The sequence below is a fragment of the Lonchura striata genome, chromosome 5 (assembly GCF_046129695.1).
Source record: "Lonchura striata isolate bLonStr1 chromosome 5, bLonStr1.mat, whole genome shotgun sequence".
Classification (NCBI taxonomy): domain Eukaryota; kingdom Metazoa; phylum Chordata; class Aves; order Passeriformes; family Estrildidae; genus Lonchura; species Lonchura striata.
This window is the reverse complement of record NC_134607.1, coordinates 45915519-45940247: the sequence shown is the minus strand read 5'-3', so window position 1 is coordinate 45940247 and position 24729 is coordinate 45915519. Positions and strand designations below refer to the sequence as shown.

At 37.4% G+C, this 24729-nt stretch overlaps 1 protein-coding gene across 2 annotated transcripts in view; it reads right to left on the bottom strand.

Annotated features, from left to right (window-relative positions):
- Nucleotides 1-13238: 13238 nt before the first annotated feature.
- The window catches only part of TRHDE (thyrotropin releasing hormone degrading enzyme), a 213143-nt gene continuing 201652 nt past the window's right edge, over nt 13239-24729 (bottom strand). For both annotated transcript variants that reach the window (XM_021528979.3, XM_021528977.3), the window contains 2 exons: nt 22879-22960; nt 13239-21044 (listed from right to left, as the gene is read on the bottom strand). In XM_021528979.3, the coding sequence (XP_021384654.2) occupies nt 20901-21044; nt 22879-22960 (226 nt within the window). In that variant the 3' untranslated portion in view covers nt 13239-20900. The remainder of the gene's footprint in view (nt 21045-22878; nt 22961-24729) is intronic.

Here is a 24729-nt window from a genome sequence, read left to right as displayed (position 1 = left end):
TGTTATTCTTGTTTTTGTAACTATGAATAAGATCAGTGACAGAATGGTTTTGTGCTCTAATATAATTCTAATATGTTGTGCCTTTTATGGCTTTAATTTTTCAAAGCAGTTGTATATGCAAGCAACCTATGATGGGAGCCCTTTCGAGAGAATTTCCCATCATTTGCCTGAACTTTTTGCTCTTTGATTCATATGAGGGATTCATATGGGAAAACTTTCCCTGGATTCCTTCTGAAGGAAATTGAGCCCAAAGATGCACTTCAGCATCTAACAGGTATTTATTCCATGGGAGCAGACCCGAGTTACTCAGAAACAAATTTCCTGCTGCATAGGTCCAGTCTCGGTATAGAGCTGCTGCTCCTAACACATACCCACACCCACAACTTCTCAGCCTCAGCCAGTGACTCATTGTGTCACATTTTAACACTCTATACCTCATGTGATGTAATTCTGAACCAAATCATTGTTCTCCCTTGTATATGTCCCCATGATGAACAACTCTTTGGCACTTCAGCCTGAAGAGACAGCACTTCAGCTTTGCTTTACTATTTTCTAAAATGTAGAATGGACAAAATTAAAGGATAGCGATCCTTTTATGAACCAAGAGGCCAGAATTCAACCTTCATTTTCCTTTGGTTCAAGTATTTTTTCACACTTGTATGCCAAAAATAACTCATTTTGTTAACATGATGATAAATATTTGTAATGCATTCACACTTCTACCTGAACTTCTGAAACACTTTGCTTCTTCTTGCTCTTTTATCCTACCAGTAGTGGAATATATTGTCACTGCTGCTGACCGCATTTGTATTCTCTCCTGTCAGGACTCAGATCACTCAAAATGTGGCACACTGCAGCACAAATTCTGTCTCTCCTTAAAGAATTTGATCCCTGAAATCTAATTCTGCCAGCTGACACCCTTTTTTTCCTATGTTATGCATTTTTAATGTGATAGAAAAAATGTGCAGTGCTGTATTTTGACAATATGGAGGTACATTTATCCCACAGGTGCCTTCCTTTGGCACTTTAGGTTGTAATTTATCTCATTTAATTTCTTCTGCACCATGTGATGGAGAATGTGAAATTTGATTTTTGAGGTTCAGCATGGTAGCATTTTGTTGCAGACAAGCTTGACAAAGACTGTGCTATTACTTTTAGCTTAATTAGACTATTAAAGTGATTCATATACATTATTTCAATTACTCATTATTTTGCCTCACTGTTTTCTTTGATTGATTAAATGCCTAGTATTCAAAAATGTTACATTTTAGGCCTACCACTTATTTTGACTATAGTTAATTGTTAGGACTGATCATTTCATAAATATTGATTGAGCAAGCTGCTCAGAATTCAGAAGTTAGATGGTAGTAGTTTTGTATAACTTTGCTTCCAGAGAATAAAGATAAAATTGCAATTAATTGCATTGGGAAAGAAACAGGACAAGCCTAACAACTTATTTTGAATATCATTATGGTTTTCCCCAACAAAAGGCAAATAGAGCACTCCCTTGGAAAACTGCTCTGTTAAGTCGCATTATATGGACAAAGAAGGAAGAGAGAATACATTGAGAATCCTGTGGAAAGAACTCTGAAGGTTCTGCTTCTGGAGTCCCTGCAATGTATGATAAAAAATGTGTCCAGAGGTTCTGTGAAATCAAATTGTTTAATTACACTAATAATAGGAAGTAAGAGTATAATACTGAAGTGCTGCAAGGCTCAAGATTTCTTTTCATAAAAGTCCTTCTCTAGGGAAGAAGAATATAATTAAAACCTTAGTTTTTACAGAAAGTATGCAGATCTGAAGAAACATGGGAGTTGGAAGGAAAGTCATTATTCTTGATCAAAGTTATTTGATAGAAAATGACAGTCTTCCTTTGCTAAATGTGCCTGCTTCCGATGTGAGAAAAATGACTATATTACTTTTTACTACGCCATCTTGGCTTAAAAGACAATTGCTTGTCTGTATTGCTTGTGATTAAATATTCTAAAATATTACTCCTGGAGGCGGACAATATTCTTTGGTGAATAGGTTCTGTCTGGTAATGCCAATCACTGGGAACATTTTAATGACTGCAGTCATAATATCATCCTTACCTGAAGAGGCAATAAGTCACCAGCTACGATGACATCTACTGTCCTTTGGGAAGTTTGGACTGCAACACATGGCCTTCACCAGGTGTTTGCTGATGTTGGCTATAAATAGCCAATGGGCTCACTCGGTATTTCAAAAAGAAAATGTGACCTAGGGCTTTTCTGCACTTCACAAAAGGTGAATGAATGTCCTTGAAGACTAGCCCCAAGAACATATCTTTGAATTTACCCTGAAGCAGAAGTGGCATTAATTGAAATGATAATATTTGCATGTGAGTCCTCAAGGAGAGTAATTTTAGCCATGAGTCTTCCCCGGAGGCTCTGGAACAAGAAGGATTCAACTAAGAACTTGAAAACTACTATAATATGAAGCTAGACTAGATTATTCTAGAAATATGAGCTAAAGATTGCAAACATCACTTGAAGAACTGCCTGTGAGCAGTCTGAAGACTCTTGGTTCTGAGGCAGTAGGCAGAAAAGTATCCACTTATTTGTTCTGTTATGAAAGTGACATAGTTAGCTTAAAGCTATCCATAATAACACTTGTGTAGCTACAGTGTAAGCATACACTTTGATAGGAAGCCAGAAAGAGTTTTTAAATGAGGGAATTATCATAATTTTGATAGTGCTTTGAAGTGTTTCTCTGATCAGGCGGCACTGCTCTTCCCATGAGATCAGTAACCACAGAAATTACTGGTGCTTTGTCAAGACACTCTGGCTTGAAAAAGAGAACCACAACTCTGGAAGAGAAGAGGTGCTCGGCCATTGGATTTCTTTGTCTCCATCTTTCCCAAGAGAAAGTATATACAGATTTTATAGGTATGTCCCAAAATTATACTGGTTTCTCTCTCAGATTGCTGTAGAGACCAATTAACTCCTGCGAATCACCAGTGCCAAAAATTGTTTAACAGATGAAAGTGCTATTAGCTAAGGTGAACCAGAAAAAAAAAAGGTTAACTGCTATTTCTACTGCAGAAATATACCTCTGCCACCTTTTTTATTGAATTATTTGGCAAATTGTAGGGGTGTCCAGCCCTAAGGCTGGGAAGCCAGTGTGCAGACAGAGCCAATAGCAAGCCCCACTTCCCACAGCACCGTGTGCCAATGAAAGATATCAGCTCATCTGTCTGCACGTGCAGCCAAAGGCTCACCAGTCACCAGAAGGAACTGATGGCAGGTACTGCTGGTAGGAAGGAGAGAGAAAGAGCCTTGAGAATTACAGCACTAAAGCAGCTGCTTTTTATTTCCATCTTCTCTCACCTGCCTGGTTGGCACCCTGTGCCTGTCTGAGGATACCAGGCATGAGCTCCCCCATATCACAGCCCACCTGCAGCTAAAACTTCTTTTTTCAGGCCTCTGCCAGCAGATGGAAACTGCAGTGGCAGCACTTTTTCCCTGCTTTGACTCTTACCAGAGACATTGCTCAGTGTCCTTCCCATCTTCCTTGTAAGGCACAATGAAAATCCCTCACATTAGAAGGTACCTGGGAAGGTCAACCATTCAAGTCAATTAAACTGTGCCACAGTCAGCACAGCCACACATAGACCTTGTATGTTCCTCTTGTTGCTAGAGTTACATTCTCCAAGGCTAATACCTCTGCTAGTGATCAAGCACGTTAATTATCTTCATTTCCTCCAGTGATTTCTATTACCCATTCTCAAAAAATATGTTACCTTTGGTTCAAACTCTGGATAGAGTGTTTTAGATCACAGACCTTTTACAACAATATTTTGAAACATTAATGCTAAATACTGAATTATTACAAAAAATAAATATAGGGAATATAATTACAAACACAGTCAGGATGTTATTGAGTTCACTCACCACACACCTGTCAGCCCCAACTCCATCATGTGTAAGAAATCTCCAGGGTAGCAGCTATTCATCCAGCCATCAATTTTCACACCTTCTCTTAGCTTTCAAGTTAGAAATAGCAGCATTAGCATCAACTGATAAAGACATTGTGATGGTGATGGATGGAGTTCCAGAAACTTACACTGGGAATTTGATATTTACCTAAATTAAATAAAGATGTTGTATTCAGCCTGGTGGAGCCAATGGCTTGATTTCTCTCACCAATCCCACTGAACTATGCAGCCATTTATCAGAAGATATGGTACTTGAAGTAGTAAGGCATCTTGGTAGTCTTCAATGAGTACAGTTTGTAAATTTTTGTGGAGGTCCTGTTACTGCAGCCAGGAATGTCCACAAAAAAGTCTGTACAAAGCTGGTAGGGAGAAATATAATTTTATTCAACCTACTGATGGATTTGGAAAAAGTATCTAGGATTTCTGGCACAAAATCCTTTCTTTAGCTTTGAAACAGAACAATTAGAGGGAAGTTTAAATTGCTGCTTAACTTAACTGTGCCAGTCAGTGAGACTGGGAAAATAGAGCAGTTTGTACCTGTGGGAGAGAAAGCAGTACCAGCCCTTTGAACACTGCAGTCCTTACACTGACAAACTGATTACAGAGGAGTGATAAAAAAAACAAAACAGGCAGAGTCAGGGTGTGAGCTGGACTGGAGTACCACAGTACTGCACTGTGTCAACAAATGTGCCTCAGAAATCTGGGGATCCAATGAAATGCTTCAAGGACCAGCCATGTACCTGTAGGACTGAGTGCATCCTTTTGGAGAACACTTTCCATGGACATAAAGAGGTTGGGGAGGTGTTAACCTTCTGTTTCAAGGTCAGTATCAGTGACAGCTGGATAGCAACCACATCAGTGACAGCCTTAGCAAGACACAAGGAAATCTCAGCAGATAGGAGTGGGGAATGGCTATTAAGAGTGGCACTTAGCAAATCATCCTGCCCATCAAAGCATGTTAAAACAATAAAATTTTGAATTCAGAAACTAACTTCTACCAAAGACTCTCTGAACTTTTTCCCACCTTTCAACACTCAGATCTCCCAATATCCCTTGTGAGTAAAGTACTGTTATGCAACAGCCAAATGACTTGCATTCTGCTGGGATTAAATTATTTGCCTAAAGACAAAGAGCAAATCAGTGGGTTTGATTTATAGCTCTGCTCTGGCCTGACTGCAAAGGAAGACTTTTCTGGATTTGCATAGAGTCTCACTGAAGATTCCAGCCCCACTAGAGAAAGAATCTGTACAGGATTAGAATCCAGCAAAGTTTCAGTACTCAATTTAGGAGGAAGTGGTCATCATTTTTCTTGCCTACAATTCTGTTTATGGAGTAAAGCCTGCAATGTCTTTGCATTATGCATTTGACAGGAAAATGAAAAGAATATAATAAGAATACTAAAATGTGATAATGTATGTTTATATGCGTTGCCACTCTTCTTAAAATTGTATTTGAGCAATCTAGTTCTAATATTTCTTTTTTCTATAGAACTCTTTGCTAGCTAATTTTGCAAGTGTGTCTGATCAGGCTAATTTAATTAATCATTTTTATTTGACTCATTAATCTCTGTGTCGCCTTTGAAAGATAATCTGCATTTAATGGCCATGTTATGTAACATGCAGCAAATCAGGAATATCTTGCACACTTTCAGAGGGCAATACAGTAGTGTGTCACCAGATTTATCTATGCATCACAATCTCATTTTTAAGATGCTCAAAGTGCTAGCTACAATCCATTTCCAGTGGCAGATGTCAATCTACACACCTTTTAGCTAGCAAGTGAAGGTGGTTGATGTTTTTCAAACATCTTTTAGAGACACAAACTGACAGCAGATGGGGAAATTTAAAGATGTGACTGGGCAGTAAATCTGACCCACTATTGATTTTGATTCACCTCTTGTAATGCTTTTTAGACAGGAGAGGCAATAGCAGGTAGACCACTCATCTGGATCTGGCATTCCTTTTTTTACCTTTGACCCTTTATTCTTCCTGAAATATTCACCCCATCCATTCTACAAAATTTGTGACAGCTAAGCTATGGGCACTTCTCCCTTGCCTTTCTTATTGCCTCTACAGGTCCATGTTATCATAGTGGATGTAAGGATCCAAACAGCAAACACATAAATGATCAACATACTTCAAGGTAACACTGCAAATGCTCTTCCTACAGCTATTAAATTCTTCTCGTCTTCAGATATAATTATAGAAATGTCCTCCACTTTACTGCATTTAGGTTACTTATAGGCTGTTTAAGTGATTGGTCTTTCATTTAAAATTTTCTAAATTTTCTTATACTTATGGATAAATACACATTTTATTTTCATGATCTCTTTGCCAAGGACTGAATTTCATTAACAAGTTGAGACATGTAATTGGAGGAATCAATTACCATCTCTTTAAATCTTGTTTTATTTCTCATCCTCAATTCATTCCCATTTCTTAAATTCTTTCTGAGAAATAAAAACTATATCCAATTGTAGTCAAACTAAAATTGGTAGACAAAGATTCATTGCTCAGTGAAAATATGCTTTATAGTGTGCTCCCATAATGGTACTTGCTCATTTTGCTACTACAACTCATTGCAAACTTGCACTTGCTTTGCTCTGACAGTTCCTCTAGACTATGTTGCTCTGACACTATTTAGGTTTCTCCCTTCTACTGAGTAACTAAGTAACTGAGGTTGTGAATGACTTTTCCCAGGAGAATTAGCCTAAAATTAGAGCTGAATCTTATCTCCTGTACATTATACAGTTCTTTACTTAGGGTGCCATAAATTTTCCCCATTCTCACAGTTGTTAACAAGTCCCCCACACTGTACATTTCAATAAAAGGCTGCTTTTCTCCTTCCTTTCTGAGAAATCATAAACAAGATATTAAAATTTGAGCAAATCAAGATAACCTCTAGATATTTCACCCAAATCTTACAGATTGCCAGTCCTTCTTATTTTTTGTTAACAATTTTTCAGACAACTTCACTCTATGTGAACAAGTTTGTTTCCTTGTCAATTTGAATTAATTTGGACAGCTGCTGTCAAATGCTTTATGAAAATCTAAATAACTGATAGCTAGTGGTCTGAATTCATCCAATAATCTTGCAACTTTATCAAAAAAAGAACAATCATTCGGTTCATCATCTAAGATCTTCACTTGGTAAATTCACACTACTTAATGCTATTGCTTTCATTATCCTCTCCAACTCCAGAAATGTTTTTTTTCCCAAACTGTTTTGATTTAACAACTTATATTAACAATGATCAATATTAGAGTTATTAAAGGGCAACAGTCTGGCTGCTTCAGTATACATAATTGTTGTGTATTGCCACCCCCAATTTTCTGAAGCCCAGTAGTAGGTAATAATCGTTCCATTTCTGTTCTTTATCTTGTCTACCATGTTTCAATGGTTTGAAATATGTGTAGAAACTGCAGCCTGAAGTTACTTTTTTCTTGGTCAAAGGCAAAAATTTATCTTTATACATAATTTCCAGATTATTAACACTGCACTGATCCACTTCCATACTTCTCTTTCAATACTGTTCTTCACTCAGTAGTCAGCTGTCAGGTGCCCTTTTCCTGTATCAGATTAAAGTTGCATGCTAATCCATTTAAGCCAAATGACTTTATTCACAATCATGAGTATTTCTTTTATTTGTTTTATACTCCTACAATCTTTTTTATTTCTTTCTTTTTTCTTTTTTTCCCTACAGTTACCTTTTTCATAACTTACTGCCATGTGGCTGCACTATAAAGAAATCACTGTATTTGCCACTACATAGTGCTTAAATACTACCTATTTCTCTTTTTATGACACAATACATTACAAACTGAAAAGACAACACAATATAAAGGATTTTCTCTATCAAACAACATCTTCCCTACCATGGCATCAAAGACACATGAAAAAATTATATTATTCATGGATGAAGCAAACCAGAGCCTTGATCAGTGACTACATCTGCTCTCTGCCCTTGGAGCACTCCTGGCATTTCACAAATCTGTTCTTGAGTAATATCATCAGTAAACGGGCAAATCCTAAATACATACTAATCAAGTGAGCAAAAGAGAGTATCTCACATAATAAAAAAGGGTTAAAAATATCTAGATTTAAATCATATTAAAACAAAGAATCAATTTTTCTACTCTGCAACAATTATCTACTTCAGAGGATTGTCATCTGTCAGAACAGACAGTGTCTATCTTCAAACATATTTTGATTGGAATTTATTGCTTGCTGTCTAACACAAGTGACAGAGCTCTATGAAAAAAATTCAAAAGTCCTGCTGAGGCTCCCTTAGCTTGATGGTTCACTTTTTTGCATTCAGATCCTGACCAACCCCCTGCGCTGGTTTTCAATTATTTATTTAATTAACAGTAAATGCCATTAAGTTTTTCCCACAAGCTCATCTTTCACTTCAGGTTATGCCTTAACATTTCCTTATGTACATTATCCTACTACCAAGATTTATTATATTCAGCATTTCTATCCATGTTACTGCATTAGTTGCATATTTTATGATGAAATTGGTTGTTTTTTTCACCATGTTGACTTAAGGGATCCTCAACAACAAGTTCGGATGCAGGCTGGTCTATCTAGCAGACAACTAAACTTAGCAAGTCTGACACACACTGTAGGAATCAGGCTCTTTGGAAGTAGTAGATTGCACTGCATTGTCTCAGCTGTTCAAATCTCTCTATCTCTGCCAACATAGGACTGGATAGTACATTAATTGAATCATTACTTCGAGGACACATAGAAGTCCCAACTGTGCTGTGCTTCCAGACCACTGGATATGAGTCTTCTGCCACCAACTCTGATACGAATCAGAAGTTGATAGCACAATGCAGAGGAAGTGAATATACGGACTTATTAGGAAGACAAACTCAATCTTGCCCAATTGAAAATGAGTGAGCTCTGTTTAGTTGAGCTTATCCCCTTGTCTGTACATACCTACACTTAGTTTGCTCAGGTTTGTAGAGCAAATTAACATGATGCATTTCCTTTAATCCCTTTGTTTTAGCAAATTTCATTGCTTACACCAATTTCTGAAATGTAGCTTCTGTAGAATTCTGTCCTTTTATAAGCCTAGACAAATTATTTAAACCGTTAGCAAGTATTTAGCACCATTTTATACCCAATTACAAAGTACAATTGCTGAACATAAGTGAAATGCTTTTAAAGTTGCAACTGCATTTGCACACATAATTTTAAAAATATGAGTTTCATTTTCCCACTTACTATGTGTGTAATTTTGATTACTTAGCCTCCATAGAAATTCCACCCAGCTATATCAACTAAATATTTACCCATGCTAATTTATTGTGCACACAAAAATAGCAAAATGCAAACTCCATCCATGTCTTTGAAGTTTTTATAGAACACAAGGTCACAGAAGAATGAATTATGTACAGATAGATGCAGAGAGCTTTTATGAACCATGATCCCTATATTTTGTCATTAGTTTTTTATTAATCTATTTTTCCCAGGTTGAACTAGGAGTTACTGAAAAATATGTTCTACAATTAGGAGATTGAAAAAAAATTAAAAAAAAAAAACTTCAAAAAAAAATTCCTAAGTCAACCATTTATCTCCCACTGAATTGTGTAAAATAAACCTAGTTCAAGCAACAGCTCTCCCATAGCAGTTAATGTAATAATATGGTACAAGCACTCTGTGACTGTCAACCAGCATTTCTCTTAAGCAGAAATAACATCTTACAGCTGATGGTAACTGCAGGAGGAATATTTTAAAGTGTGTGTTTCATTAAACTTATGCAGCGAAAATATTCAGCTCTCTCCTATCATGGTCATTCCATGATAGATTATCATGGAGATTATCATTAATTGGACCTGTTGATGTGAAATAACCCTCTGTAGGTAACTTTTAGTCTTTTTACTCAGAATTAAGTTTTAAGTGCCTTCTCTGTAAGCTTTTCTCAGAATCACAGTCCCCATTCCTTCTTTTTTGTCTTGGCTTTTTGTTTTTACTCACTTGTTTGTTTTTGTTTTTTTGTTGTTTTTTTTTTTGTTCTCATTTTCAGCTGGGATCTTCCTCTGCTTGTCCTTTATACCTGCACAGATCTTCAGAAAACAATCAAGACAGAACCCCTCCTCAAACTGCCTCTGCTCTCTATGCTAACACGGTCTCCTTTGGAGGAACACATCTGTCTTTGGGGTTACTTACCTGCTAGGTTTAATCTATTTTTGATATTAACCACCTAAAACCTTATAGGCATTTCAAATAGACAGAACTGCTCTGATTTCCACTTATATACATATATGGAAATATATGCTGATTTTTGTCTAAGACTTCTATTATTATATCATTACTATAACCTCCATAGAAATGTATTTGAAACATATCAATTAGCCAAGTAGATGAGTGGGATGAGGAAAAGATACGCTACATCCATGACTGTACAACAGAAACAATCTACATTTTTGGCATTAACTGTAAAGAGTTAATGGATCTAAAAGCGCATCTCTGAAAATGGTAAATTTCTTAAAATCATTATTTCATCTTTTTAAGGGTCAGATTCACATTTGTGCTTGTGCCTATTGCAACCTTTTGACAGTTTTATTGTTGAAAAATTCAAGGTACATCTTATAATTGTACCAGGAACATGCATTTATCATTGGCAACAGCTCTGTGCCACATGAAATGAATTACTGTAATAGACATGTCATGTAATAACATCTTATTATCCTCTCCCTCTTTCTCCTCACCTTCTGCAATGAGCAGGTCAAAAATGATGGTAAGTAGAACAGACAAAATGACTCCTGAAAAAGTTCAGTAAGTAAAATGATGCCTGCTAAAAATAATGCTCTAGCAGTACAATGAGTAATTAACTTCAGGTTCAATACACTACATAATGAAAATGGTCTTGAGCTCTAATGCTGCTGCTTGGCCCTAGCAGCGCAGCAGGGAGTTAAGCACTTAAGTGGACTGGGGAATGAAGGTTAGCACCATGGAAGACCAAGGCCCCTTAGATCCTTCTGCCCTGGTTTCTTCACTGCAGCCCTCTTATTACTGCTAAAAGGCAAGGTGATACAAAGGCAAAATGTTACAAAACTCACCTGGGCCCTCCCTGCTGCTCCTACAGTTGCTGTGGCCTGAGAAGCAGAGCAACAGAACCATGCCAGCCAGGGCAGGAGGTGACACATGGAACGTGTGCCGTGAGGATCCAGTCTCACCATGACCCTGCTGATGCACTTCTCACTGAGCCTTACACCATTAATTCAGATTCTAATGAGTTAGCTTTGGACAAATTGACACACAGAGTATGGGCTAATCTGCTGCTTCAGTAGGGAGGAATTTCTTTAGTTTGGCATCCGCACCATGACACAACCAACCACTGGTAGGGTGCAGCATGTCTTCTTTTAACCTTTCAGGAATTTTTTTTACTTTAATTAGATTTTGGCCACAGTAAAAAATTGTGGCTGCTAACTCAAAGACTAAGCTTCAGCATAACAAAGCTTTAATTTCCCAACACTCTCATTAATTCATATATTTTCAGCCTTACCTTCATTCACTTTCCTCACAAATATCTTTGTACTCATTTTTCCATCCCATCTGTAAGACAGCCTCAGTCATGTCATTCTCAATACTCTTCCCCTAATATGGGGTTTATGTGCTCAATTCTCAGAAAAGATGGGACTGTCATCAGCTCACTGAATTGCTTCTTTCCACTTTCCTAGCAATATGCAGCAGAGTGCCTCTGACAGCACTGCGACTCTGAGTGGTGGCTTCCACACTGAAGGTGTTGCTTAAAGGAACTAGATATATTTTTGATACAAATAGGAGGAAGTAGCAAATTAGTCAGCAAAAGCTGATTTTCTGTTATTAAGATAGCAAATACTGCTAAGTCAATTTACAAGCCAAAGGCTCTAGGCTTCTTTTCCTCCTACACTCTGCAGCTGAGGAGCTTTCAAAGAAAATGGGTCCCTTTAAAGTTCTGCTTTTACTGAAGACACTGAGCTGAGAGCAAATAAACAGCTCTTCATTTGGTCTTGTATGAAAATGTTCAACTTGAAAGCAGCTCAGCCAGACTGAAGTGCTGCTGATTGCAGTGGCCACACTGGGGAAGAAACAAGCATGGTCTCTCTGATGTTTGATTAGGAGATGTGCTGCCAGTGGGATTTCACAGGGAAGTGCCATTTCTCTCTCCTCATATCCTTCCAGGGATGCTTCCAAGGTGGTCATGCCCTTTTTCTCAGCTTATTCAACAGTCATGGAGAGAGACATGTAGCAGAAAAGGAAGGGGCAAGGACCTTTCTTCGGGCAGTACATCCTAGCCTCTCATATTTCATCTTGCATTCCACTATCTCCTCTTAATGTGAAAGCTCCCTGTTGGCCCCCAAGCCAACTCCTTAGGCCCACTAACTCCTGATCCAGACCTTAACACAGGGAAAAAAAGGGGTACGAAAGTTCTATTTACATACTCTGCTGGCATAATGCATATTGGATGTTTGAAATTCTAGCCCCGGTATAATGCAGTGAAGTGTTTAAAGGAGGGATACTATAAACATACTAATTTAGGCCTCAGATCTTGCTTACCTCAGTTCCCAGCATCAATGCTGCCTATTGTGCTTTGCAAAATCAAACCTTAAAGACTCCCTTCATCTTTTCAGCAGACTAAGATGTGCAATACAGAAAAAAACATCTTTATTGCTAAAGAAAAAAAGGCATTTTGGCATTGAAAGCTGAATTTTGAAAAATACAGGGCTGGCTTTTACTCCCAGTAATGTCAATGTCAAAGCTCCAATTGACTTCAGTGGGAACATGATTATATCCAATGGGAAAATAATTGCACATATTTCACATCTCATTGTTACTGAAAACTGTTCTTCAAAAAAGGAAAATAATAGCCTGGATTCAAGGACTCTATTAAAAAGTCATTTGAACTGCATTCTAGTTGAAATCACTTTTACCAATGAAAAGATCTTTCTGTTTATTCAAAATTTACATAATTAGAAAAGCACAAGAGACTTTGCTCTTTTCTCCAGTCTTAGTCCTGTCAGTCTTGAAGTGCTTAAGAGTATCTCCAAGCTCAGATTTTGTATTTTTCTTTGCTTCTCTGCTTTATACTAGTCCCAGAATTTTAATATGTTTTGAGAAATTATTCACGTCAAAAAATACCTTCTCTTGCGTGGTTTTCATTGTACAACATCAGCATCTCTACTTAGTTATTAAACTGTTATCTCAATGAAATGGGAACACAATCAAAAGGTTGGGAATTATTTATCTTAGCTATGTCTCCAGGTCAGAAAATTAAGACAGTGATGAATTACACATTACTATACAAAATTTTATTATCAGACACAAAATTCAAATTTGTTTTGCTTAAAATACAGAAGATCAAGCTTCTCTTAAAAAGAAATTCCATTTAGTCAGTCCTTAGAGTGGAATAAAAATTTTATGTTGAACACACAGCAGTCCCATATTTATGTAATCATTGTTAAAGGCATGTAACAAAAAACACACTGCCCTCAGAAATGAATATATTTTATTTGGCTAATAGTTTCAATTTCTGATTAGTACTATAATCACTAATTAGCATTGTAAGAACATTTCTACTTTCATTCAAAAAGCCTAGAATGCTCCAATAAATGAAAAGCTTTGTTCAGTGTGGCCTTTTAGATATACTGAGAATCAGTAAATATCTCCCTTCTATATGCAAAATATATCCTTTTCTGTGAAAAAAGAAAGAGGAGAGGAGAGAGAGTAGTTGGCTCTATATAAAGCTGTGATTTTAAATTCAGCAAAAACATATCACCATATACTGCACCTGAAACCTGTGCAGAAACAGGTTTCAACCTAAATAATTCCAGAAATACTAGTTTAGTCATATGCAGGAGCTTACAGTGAATATACATTAATTTGAAGTGCTTGATTAATCCCACAGACATCAGTGGGACTGCCTACAGATTTACATATATATATATATATACACACACACACATATATATATATATATATATATATATACATATATATGTATGTATGTATGTATGGTGGAATCTTGGTCAACACAGCCTCACATCCTGCCTTACATCCAACTGTTTTGTTGAGTTGAAACTGTTTGAGGAAGATATATAAATACAAATAACCAACAAATAATTTTTCAAAGCAAAATGTCCAGAACTAAAATCTATACACGTGTGTACACGTGGCACATAGAAAGAAAAATGTGGTATTATGCAATCATCTGTATTTTCTCTGAATGAAAATGGAATTCTGATCTGGCAAAAAGACATTTATGTGAAAACACAAGTGAACTGTATCTAAACATGATAAAAACATGAATTCCAAAGAGTAAAGATTTGAGAACTGATGGAAAAAAATGTTCTTCTAATTACAGTATTCAGAATTAATCTGAGGTTGAGACAAAATTAACAGAGGGACTCATTCATTATAACCAGCATTAACAGCTACAGGATGACTTCTTTCTTCTTAAGGAGTCAAAAGATCTTAGATGTGGAGTCTTTTGGAAAAATAATGAAATTTATCATAAATCCTTTCTTTTCAATAATATGATTAATTTATGTCATTGATGTGTGTGTAGTTAGTTTTCAGAGAACTAGTTTGTATTTATCCTCTGCAAAAAACAGCAACTGAACACCTTTCAGTAAAACATCAGACAGGGAGATACAATCTCTGTTTCTATAAGGCTGTATGTTTCACCCACACCAAAGCCTATTGTCTCTCAAATGTAACAACATAGCAAAATTACATTTACATATATAATAAAGATGTATTTATACAGGGTAATTATACAGTAATTACAATGATTTTTCCATTAGAAATGGTCCGTTTGTTTTTTCTTCACTAAGTCCACCTCTGCTGAAATCTTCTGCTTGCAGGAAAAAGAAAGGGTGATAACCACACTCTTCACAGTACAGTATTCTACAGATCTCCAAAAATATTATAAAGCTTTATCATATTGGAACCAATCACAAAATATTATTCTAATGAAAAGCCAAAGGAAAATGAAAAACATTTGTCATCCAATATGTGCTACTGAAATCTAGATACAAATACATGAAACATCCTGCACAGCAGCCGAGCTACCACCTCCAGGGCTGTTTTGGGAGCAGTGGGGAAGATCCTCAGCTGGAATTCACATCCATCACTTTCAACGGATCTACCTCACTGGGCACCAACAGCGGCTCTGCAGCCACACACGCTCCACCAGTTTGGCTGCAGATTATTTTGAAATCACAGAAACCAACATATTAAGTGGAGTGAAACGTATCACAAAGAACTGAGACTGCATCTTGGCTGCTGGCCTGGTCCATCGTACCACAGCTATCCTGACCAAGTAAATCCAAGTGATGCTGTCCAGAAAACACTGGGACACTCTGGCAAGAGCCTCCTGGCTCATGACTGCCTGCTGCAGTCTGCTCTTACAAAGCTGCTCTCCTGTGATCTCTACCTGCACTGCTTTGATGTTCTTAGGCAATGGTACACATGAAATAAGCAAAGCATTCTGAAATTCTAAAATTCTGTTTGGCAAGATCATACTTATTTCACTAGTTACAGATCAGTCAAATATAAATACCTTTTCTTCTGAAAAATTACATCTGGTCTGACTCACAGCGCTTTTCATTTGCATGATTCTCCTTAAACACATCTCAATGAAACTGGCTCCACATGTCTTTTAAATTCCAGCCTCAACTGTGTTACCATATTCTGCAATCAAGCCCAGAATCCCCCTCCACTGTCAGCATGGACACAAGACAGAGCTAAGTTTAACCAGATTCTTCAAAATATACTTGATTTTAAAATTCTGCCCAATGAGGGCATGTGGCCTTACTTTGGTGAAAAATCCTTTCTTCTCTTCCTGTCCACTGAAAACAAAATTACTCATGTCAGTATGGACTACTTTCTCGAGTCAGAATGGTTTCACTGAGTTTCAGAACTGCAATTAAGACTGGCAGAACCCTGCAGAATCGTATGAGAAAAAAATGGCCAATTTTTTTACATTTTTGTATGTAAAAAGGGTGCTGTACAGTCACTGGTGCCATACATGTTTACACAGGCATCTGATTAGTGGTTTTTTTTGTTTTGTTTTTGTTTGGTTTTTGGGTTTTTTTTTTTTAATGGTATGAGTACAGTTACTACTATTGCTAGAATTATTACCACAAATAATTAGTAGCACATCCTTCCAACCCACCTGTTAGAAAAAAGCCCAAGAAATTCCTGTTACACTTTCAAATATTAACAGAAACACCATAAAGAAAAAGAGTTCCTATTCATACTAGATAATAAAATATTTGACTGGTCAAAAATACTCCTGAAGAAGGGACACTATAATATTCTAGACCTTTACAAACATTTTGGTCAGTGAGTTTCAGCTGGGATGGCCAGAGCTCAGTGCTTATGTTTTTTCTGAGCAGCTCATGTTCATTAGCTGGACCTTTGCTTTCTGCTAGCACAAGGCAAAGACATTCATCTCTGAAGATCACCCACAACCCATACTCAGCCAAGAGACCTTCTGTCTGTTCCATACAGCTGAAAGAAAGCTGGATGGAGCCTTTCTGCATTTCTGTGGTTCCCAGCTGCTTCCTAAACCAGGTGGTCTGGCAGGAGTGGCAGGTGATATAGCCAGCAGTTTTCTGACTGTTCCATCCATAGTTGGGCAAACACACTCTCTTCAGGCTGCTTCACAGCTGGATGGTCCTTTTACTCCTTCATGCCCACACTCACACTGTGGCTATATATCCTGCTTAGGGCAGGCAGCCTGATAAGGTGAGTACTCACAGCAAGAGTGAGTATAAGCTGATTATATACATTAGCAATTTTCAAACCCACATCCATTTTTCTCAAAGAGAAAGTTGCACATTTTCCTCAAAGTCTATTTTTGGTATCATTTATGATCATGTGGAAAACCAAAACCTTATTATGCAAGTATCTAAATAAAGGCATCCTCCCCTGCAAATATTAGCTTTGCTTTATTCTATCCAAATTAGATTTTTATGGGAAAAGTATCCCTGTGGAGGATTTTACACACACACACACACACACACACACTTTTCATTTTTTATTACTTACTACTAAAGACTTAATTGCACGGTTTGGGATTTTTGCTGTGAAAGCACCCTTCTGCATCAGGGTGTATTTCCTTTGGCACTCTAAAGATCAGTGCAACATCTACAACAGACCAAAAACAACACAAATTCACCTTCAGTTTCCAATGTAATATCAGAAATTTTGCTATATTTACTGAAAAGATAATCAAAGGTCACAAATTTAGAAGCACTTGAGAACACATTAGGTTTTTTTTTTATCATAATTAATGTCCAAGTACTCCCAGTAATAGCAGAAATGACATGTCATTTCAGAAGAATGTTTTCACAGAGTTCTGCCCTTGTCACAATTAGTAGCTACTACCATTTTAACAGCTATTAGCAGTGGATACATGAATAATTCTACCAGCCACAAAGTAATAGGCCAAATATTTGTAGTGGACAATTTTATAAAAATGCAATAGGTATTTCGTTATGCTGGTATAGAATCACGTCTATTCATATGTCTTCCTATATGATTTGGGAAACCATATCAATTAATAACTATAAAGGATCCTGAGTCATACAAAGGCTGATTAGAGATTCTACCCTCATCAAGTCTCTATAAAATGACACACATGTCCACGTCCACATAGCACTCACATTTTGCACAATCTCATCTCACTGGAAAGGACAAAGTCAAACACTGGATTAGAAAATGCTGAAAAGTATGGAGTATTTGGCTTCCTAATCACAATCCAAATCATAAAAATAAGGACCACCTTTAGACATGGACAAGGGAAGAAAAGGACTGATAAAAGAGAATCAATGTGATGAATAGATTTTTCTAAGCAAATTGTATTAGAACTTTCCATGAGGAATCTAGAACTTTCCATGAGGAACCAACTATTCTTTAACACCCAGCTGTCTGAAATTTCTTTTAAAAAGGTTTCTAAAGACATGTAATAAAATGCAGGATGTTTGAATGCAGAAAACAGTTATGGGTTTTTTTTAGATTTAATCTATTTAAATATAATCCTGATTCAGTGTGAAACAGCAAAATACAAAGCATAAAAATAAAATAATAGAAAATTATAATGGAAAGGCCAGTTCAACCTTAGAGCAATAATACTAACATCATTAGAATACAACAATTATAAGCAACACATCAAGAGGTATGTATAATGTATATACTTAGGACTTGATATCTGTGGTGGACCAGTTGCTCAAGGCCACTAAAATATCGATTTACATCCAACACCAGCTAAATGTTTAAGAACTTCAATCAAAATGAGCAAGAGTGGGAATTTCTGTGCAGAACACACAGGCTGTAATGAACTTTTGACTTTGGAATATCCTGTTATCAGTGGGAAGACCAGAAACTTTTATGTGCAACTTGGTTCAATCTGTGGTTCTGGAAAAGAAAAGTCATCAAAGACAATACTGACTAAAATTGCAAAGGTACAGACCATTTCACACTCTGCTGTGCTCTCTGAAATCCTCCAAGCAATTCGTATTTGAGGGCTGTACACTCTTTGGATATCACAATTTTGGCCTTCATTAAAGGGTAGAGGTTATATTAAATAGTATTTGGCTTGCATTTTTATTATAAAAAAAAAGTCTGCATGTGATTTTTCTCAGTAAAAATTAAAAATGTAATGCTACATACTCACATTAAGGTTGAGTTTGGTCAACCGCATAAAATAATACTTTTCACTTTTAAATGCCTTTCAGAAGAAGATATTCCAGTGCTTTGCTAACATTAGTCAAGCCTCACAACACCCCTGTGAGGTAGGTAAAATACAAAGGAGGAGGAGGATTTCACTCAGCTTTGACATGATAATATCTCTGGGCAGCAGGTTCACTAGCACTGCAACATAGCACAAAGGTTCAGGGCTTACTATAAGGCAAAGAGTTAACAGTACAAGAGCACAAAATTCCCTCTTCTTCTGGTTACTTGTTAGTCAAGCTAATGTGCTACACAGCATGGAACAGCTGAACAAATGCCCTCACAAGGATTTCATGCACCCAATCCACAAACAAGAGCCTCCGAAAGTAAAGGGCACACAATGACAGGTGCAAGATCAGTACAACAGCTTAGTTATAGGAGGGGTCTGCTAGTTTTTGAGAAGCAGAATACCTTGGGAATGAGAGCCCAAAAAACAATACTGTCTCCACATAACTCTGCAAGTATCTGAAAATGGTTGGGTTTGGTTCTTTTCACACTAATATTTCAATTTACAATTATACTGGGGATAAGCACTGCAAGTGTAAAGCATTTTGATTATTTTCCATGCCTTGTGAGGTAACAACCAGACAGAATGGCTGCTCCGTGCATTGGTGGGCCATGTGTTCCCAATGTACACACCCATGATGTGGTCAGATGGCTGGGATAGGTTGGGACAGGACAAAGAAACACTGCCCCATATCTACATTCTACCTCTGAAGCCGCTGCAATCTGACTCCTGAAAACTGTATTCTTGTAGTTTTTTCCTTCACAGTGTAGACATGAGAGAGTATTTGCCCCCCACCAGTTATATCCTCAGCATTTAGCTCCAGAGTGCAGATAGTTACTATACAATTCCACTGTGTCACTGATCTTTCAGATTAAGGATTGAGAAGAAACAAGCATGATTAAGAAAAATGTCATTCATGAACAACAGTCTATGTGATGTACAAGGGAACAGAAAGAAAATCATGTTCTTAGTATTAGTCAAATAAACACAAATAAATACATGTACAACCCCTCACTTTCTCCATATTTCACTTTTCAGTGATGGCATAAATAGTACATTTCATATTTGCAAAAATATTGCCCATATAGAGACTCTGACCTGCCTATCATAATAAATCACTACAGAGACTGGTCTACCACATGCAAGACAACCCTCTTGGGTAATTTTAAGTCTTTGCATGAAAGATATTCTCCCTTTTTCCTAATTTTCATTTGAAAATTTTCATTTCCTAATTTTAATTTGAAATTTTCATTTTCATACATTTATTTATAATAATTGTGCACTATGGGCTAAAAAACTTACTACTGCACAGGCTGGATGACCTGGGTGATCCATTGTGAGTTTCAGTGCCTTGTAAAGTAGCTGAGAAGAGCTGGTTCATGGATTCTGTGTTATCAATGCAAAAGTCCTGCCCCAGCACATGTTCACAGTTGAAACTACACTGTTTCACTGATCAGCAGTGAACAAATGTATAGGATTATAATGTAAAGATGATATTCTTCTCATTTTCTCTCTCTATCCCTGCTCCTGGCCCTTTTGTCTTTCTCCTCTCTCACTATTCTGCTTATTTAAATAAAGGAATATGGAGACTGCAGATACAACTGGTAACTCAAAAAATGAACTGGCATCTTTGTAATCATTAAAAGACAATCTGAATGGTAGACAAACTGGCAGCAAGTGGGAAAATTGATTTTACATCTCATACCACCCCAAGCTGGAAGCCTTCTGCATTTCTTTTTCCTTGCTTTCCTTTAGTTCATTGAAACAGTGATTGTCGTAGAGTCTTTGTGCTTTGTATAATGCCCAACTTTGATGTAACTGGAACTCACATACAAAATGTGGCTGTTATACATAAGCATGCTAAAATACAGGCAGAGACAGTACAAGCATGCACAAAATAGTCTTTGAAGGATTTTTTGTTTGGTTTTTTCCCGACATTTACATGCACCACTTAATATCATGTTTGGTTGTGTACATTGAGGACTGGGTTTCACAAGCATTCATGATCTTCTCTTCTGAAAATCTTCTTGACAATTTCAGAAGATTTCAGTGTAAAAAAAAAATCCACAATGAAAAAAACAATAAACCAAAAACCTTATTCCTGCAAGCTGATATTGTCTTCATGATTTTCATGTTGAACACTTTTAAAATGTTCCTCTTCCTCTTGCAGTGAGTCATGTTAAATGATTAACTAAAAAGACAGGATTACTGTGTCAAGGATTTTCTTAGCCACTGGAACAGTTCTTCCTTATAAAGCCTTTGCCACCGCACATTGGCTTCCACTGTTTCCACAGCACGAGAGAAAGAGACAGCAGCTCCCCCTTCGTAACTCTTTATGAAGTTCTTTAGCTGGAAATACAAGTTAACAGGTTAAATTTGCAGTAACTAAAAAAGCAAGTGTTTCCAGTGCACACAAATAAGTCAGCTGTTTAGGACAAGCTTCCACCATCAATGTAGAAGTAAATGCAGTATGAGGTAGAGAGATTTAATAGGAAATATATTAAGACAGCAAACTGTCAATTAGATGTGATGCAATTGCTTCACATTGCACTAGAAGATATTGATATGTCAGTGCTGGATCAGGTTAATATAATTACCTCCTTCCCTCCTGCAGCTCAACTGCTGCACTGTGTGGACGGCTGCTTTAAACTTTTATTTGTACCTAAGAAACCAAACCAGGAGCAGTGGAATGGCTTCTAATTAAAGTTTATATGCAAATACCAGCAGAAGGCAGTCCTGATGCCCTTTGGTTTTATCAAGCTTGAAAACACATTAATTTTATTTTGATATGCATATCCCTTTTGGTTATATAATACAGGTCAGTTGCTGAAAAAAGGAAGGGATGGTTACAGTCAGAAGAGAATGGCAAAATAGCAAGTGGGCATACATTTGACAATCTTTGAATGCCTGAAACATACTCCTTCCCTTATGAGAAAACTTTGCTCATTTTTTCTGCAGACTGAAAAGGCTTTTGCCCTGTTCTTGTGTACACTCAAAAGCACCTGGATTGTTGTAATCAATGGCACTGGCAGGTTTTCAATTATTGTTGTTATTTTCAAGTGAAAATTGTAAGGCTTATCTGCATCATAGTTTGCAGACTTGTACAAAATTAAGATGGTTTTAGTAACACTTATCAATAACTAGTTATTTTTTTTCCCCGGTGACACCAAATTCACCTCAGTTTGTAAATTCTGACTTCCAGCAATATCTCTCTTCCTGGGCTCAAAACTGAAAAGGTGGATTCTGCAACTGTCTCATTCCCATCACAGTTAAAAGCATGAAAGGGACCTGGAAACTATCAAAATCAGATTTTACCTGAACTCTGTACTTTTTATACCAAAATGTTAACAATACCAGTTTCTTTCATGGAAGTATAACCAGGCAGCTTACCAATCCTATCATGAAAGTGGAAACTAGAAGTACAGAAGGCTTCCTTGTGCAGGGCAGATACTCAAATCAAATCAACAGTGTCATTCCCACCTGAGGGAAGGAAACTACCTGTGTCTCCTCCCTAAGCTACTGAGGTCACTAGATTGAATGCAGACAAATGGCTGGATGCAAAACATCAGAGCACAGTCAGAGTTCAAGTAACGGTGGTTGTGCAGCATAAGAATGACTGTATCCATTTGGAGCAGCATTGAGTAGGTGTAGCACAGGGTGTAGCACAACTGCACAACTACCTCAGTCAGAACAGAGATGTTACGTTAAAATGAGAAAATTTGGCCATCTGAATAAGAAGTACAAATTACTGTGGCGTCATTTGGCCAGCAGATTTTCTCACATGGAAAATACTGTGAGAAAAACACAGAACACATTGGCAGCTTCTACTTTCAACATTGAGGTTTTCAAGGACTGCCCTCTGCAGCATAAGCTAATGAAGATAGAAACATCTCATCTTCACTTTCTCAACCAAGTCAAGAGAAAAAGACAAACCTTCATAGCCAGCCCAGCACAAAGAACTGCCTGCACAGTCCCCCTCCTGACACCACCTTTACACACTTATGTGATTTTGTGATCTGCTCCTCATCCTTGTGCAACCCAACACACTTGGTTCTGCACAGGCAGCTGGGCCTTCAAATGCAGCAGAGAGAACAGTTTCTGGACAACCATATCATTGTTTCTGCCCCGATCCCTGCTTGCAATGAACACAGCCTCACATGACAGAAGTAATTTATAAAATTACCTCTCTTAGTTCTCCTTCAGTATTGAGGAATTCTGTTACTCCACTAACAAGCTTTGAATTCATAAATAATGCTTCTCCATACCTGCAAGGGCAAAAAAGAAGATGCACAGAGAGTTACTACAAGAGCCAGATCAATTGAAAATTAGAAAGTAATCTTCTGTAATCAAGGGAGAAGGCATAGGACTGATTTTGGGGAATCAAAGGGACTCGGTACTGGTATTTTAGACTAAAATCCTAGACTGAGACCTTCTTCTAGGCTGAAATGTTTGTAATTGTCAGATGCTATTTAGCAGAATGGGTATAACTACAGGCACAGATGAGTGCCCAAGAGGAGGAGAGGACCAAACCACCTCCCACTTAATGGAATAGAGGAGTCTGAGGCAGGAGTGCATGGCAGTCTACAACTTCCTCATGAGGCATGAGGGGAAGAGACACTGATCTCATCTCTGTGGCGCCCAGTGACAGGACCTGAGGGAATGGCCTGAAGCTGTGTCAGGGGAGGTTTAGGCTGGATATCAGGAAAAGGTTCTTCACCCAGAAGAACCTTTCTGGTTCTGGTTGGTTCTTTCTGTTCTGGTTGGGCACTAGAACAGGCTCCCCAGGGAAGTGCTCACAGTACCAAACCTGTCTGAGTTGAAGTAGTGTTTGGGCAATGCTCTTGGGCACAGTGTTACTCATGGGAATGGTCCTGTGCAGGGCCAGGAGCTGGATTCAATGATCCTTGTGGATCCCTTCCAACTCAGTTTGTTCTGTGATTCTGTGAAATAAAGCTCAAAATATAGGTCCAATGAAAGAGCAGAGCAGCAACTATGGAAAATTATTCTGAGGAACACTTCAAGCTGCACCATTAAATCAGACTTTTTGATGTGCTGCAGCCTTCTCTGTATTTAGTATTCATCCATCTCATCTACATTACAAATAGCCTCTCAAAAACGGAACAGAATAAATTTTTTTTGTTCCAGTACCTGATAATTAAAATAAATAATGCTGATAGGAATAATACTACTAAAATAATCTCCTGGGCCACAACGCAGCATTTCAAAGAACCAACCTGGAACGAAAATTTGAAAGCCTGGGCAAGGAATATTTAAAGGATATGCAGAAGCAATCAGGAATGACATTTGGCAGGCAGTTGCTTTGAAATGGTTGTTCAAATCCTCCTGTTCACTTGTTTTTCCACAAGTTTTTTTCAATCCTCAAATGAAGCATTGTATCACTACTGACCACATCCTCAAGTTTTACATTTCATGTTGGAATAGTTTGTGGGGTTTGTTGTTTTGGGGCTTGGGGTTTTTTCAGTCTCCAGCATGAAGAGTATAATTCCATTGGAAATCAGAAGTCAAGTTAGATGTCATTCAGCATACTGAAAGGCACTTGACAAACAGTTACCCTTAACTATAGCTGCACATATGTCCAAAGAAGTATCTAGCTTATCTAAACACTGGTTTTAAGGTAGGAAATCCAGATTTCCTGTCAGACAAATCTTCTATCATGTGTAAGTAGTAGCAATAGACTTTACTGAAATTATGTGCATCTGGGGGAACAATTGAATTCATCGTCCACTTTTACAGACTGATTTATAGAAAGAGTTCAAAATTCAAAGTGAAATGAACCTGCACAGTCAGAGCTTTCTGTTCTGCTTCCATTAATCCCAAACTGATTACCCTTAAATGCTCAGGTACTCTAAGCCACAGTTCTTTCAAAGGGGAGAAAGAAAGAGGAGAGCCAAAGCAATAGGTATAGAAAGATGGGGAGGGAAGAGAACTAAGATCTCTTTGACAAAATTGTCTTTTTGGGAATGTTTATACTATATTGCTTTTTATCTTAAGCTCTTGTTAGGAGAAACACTCT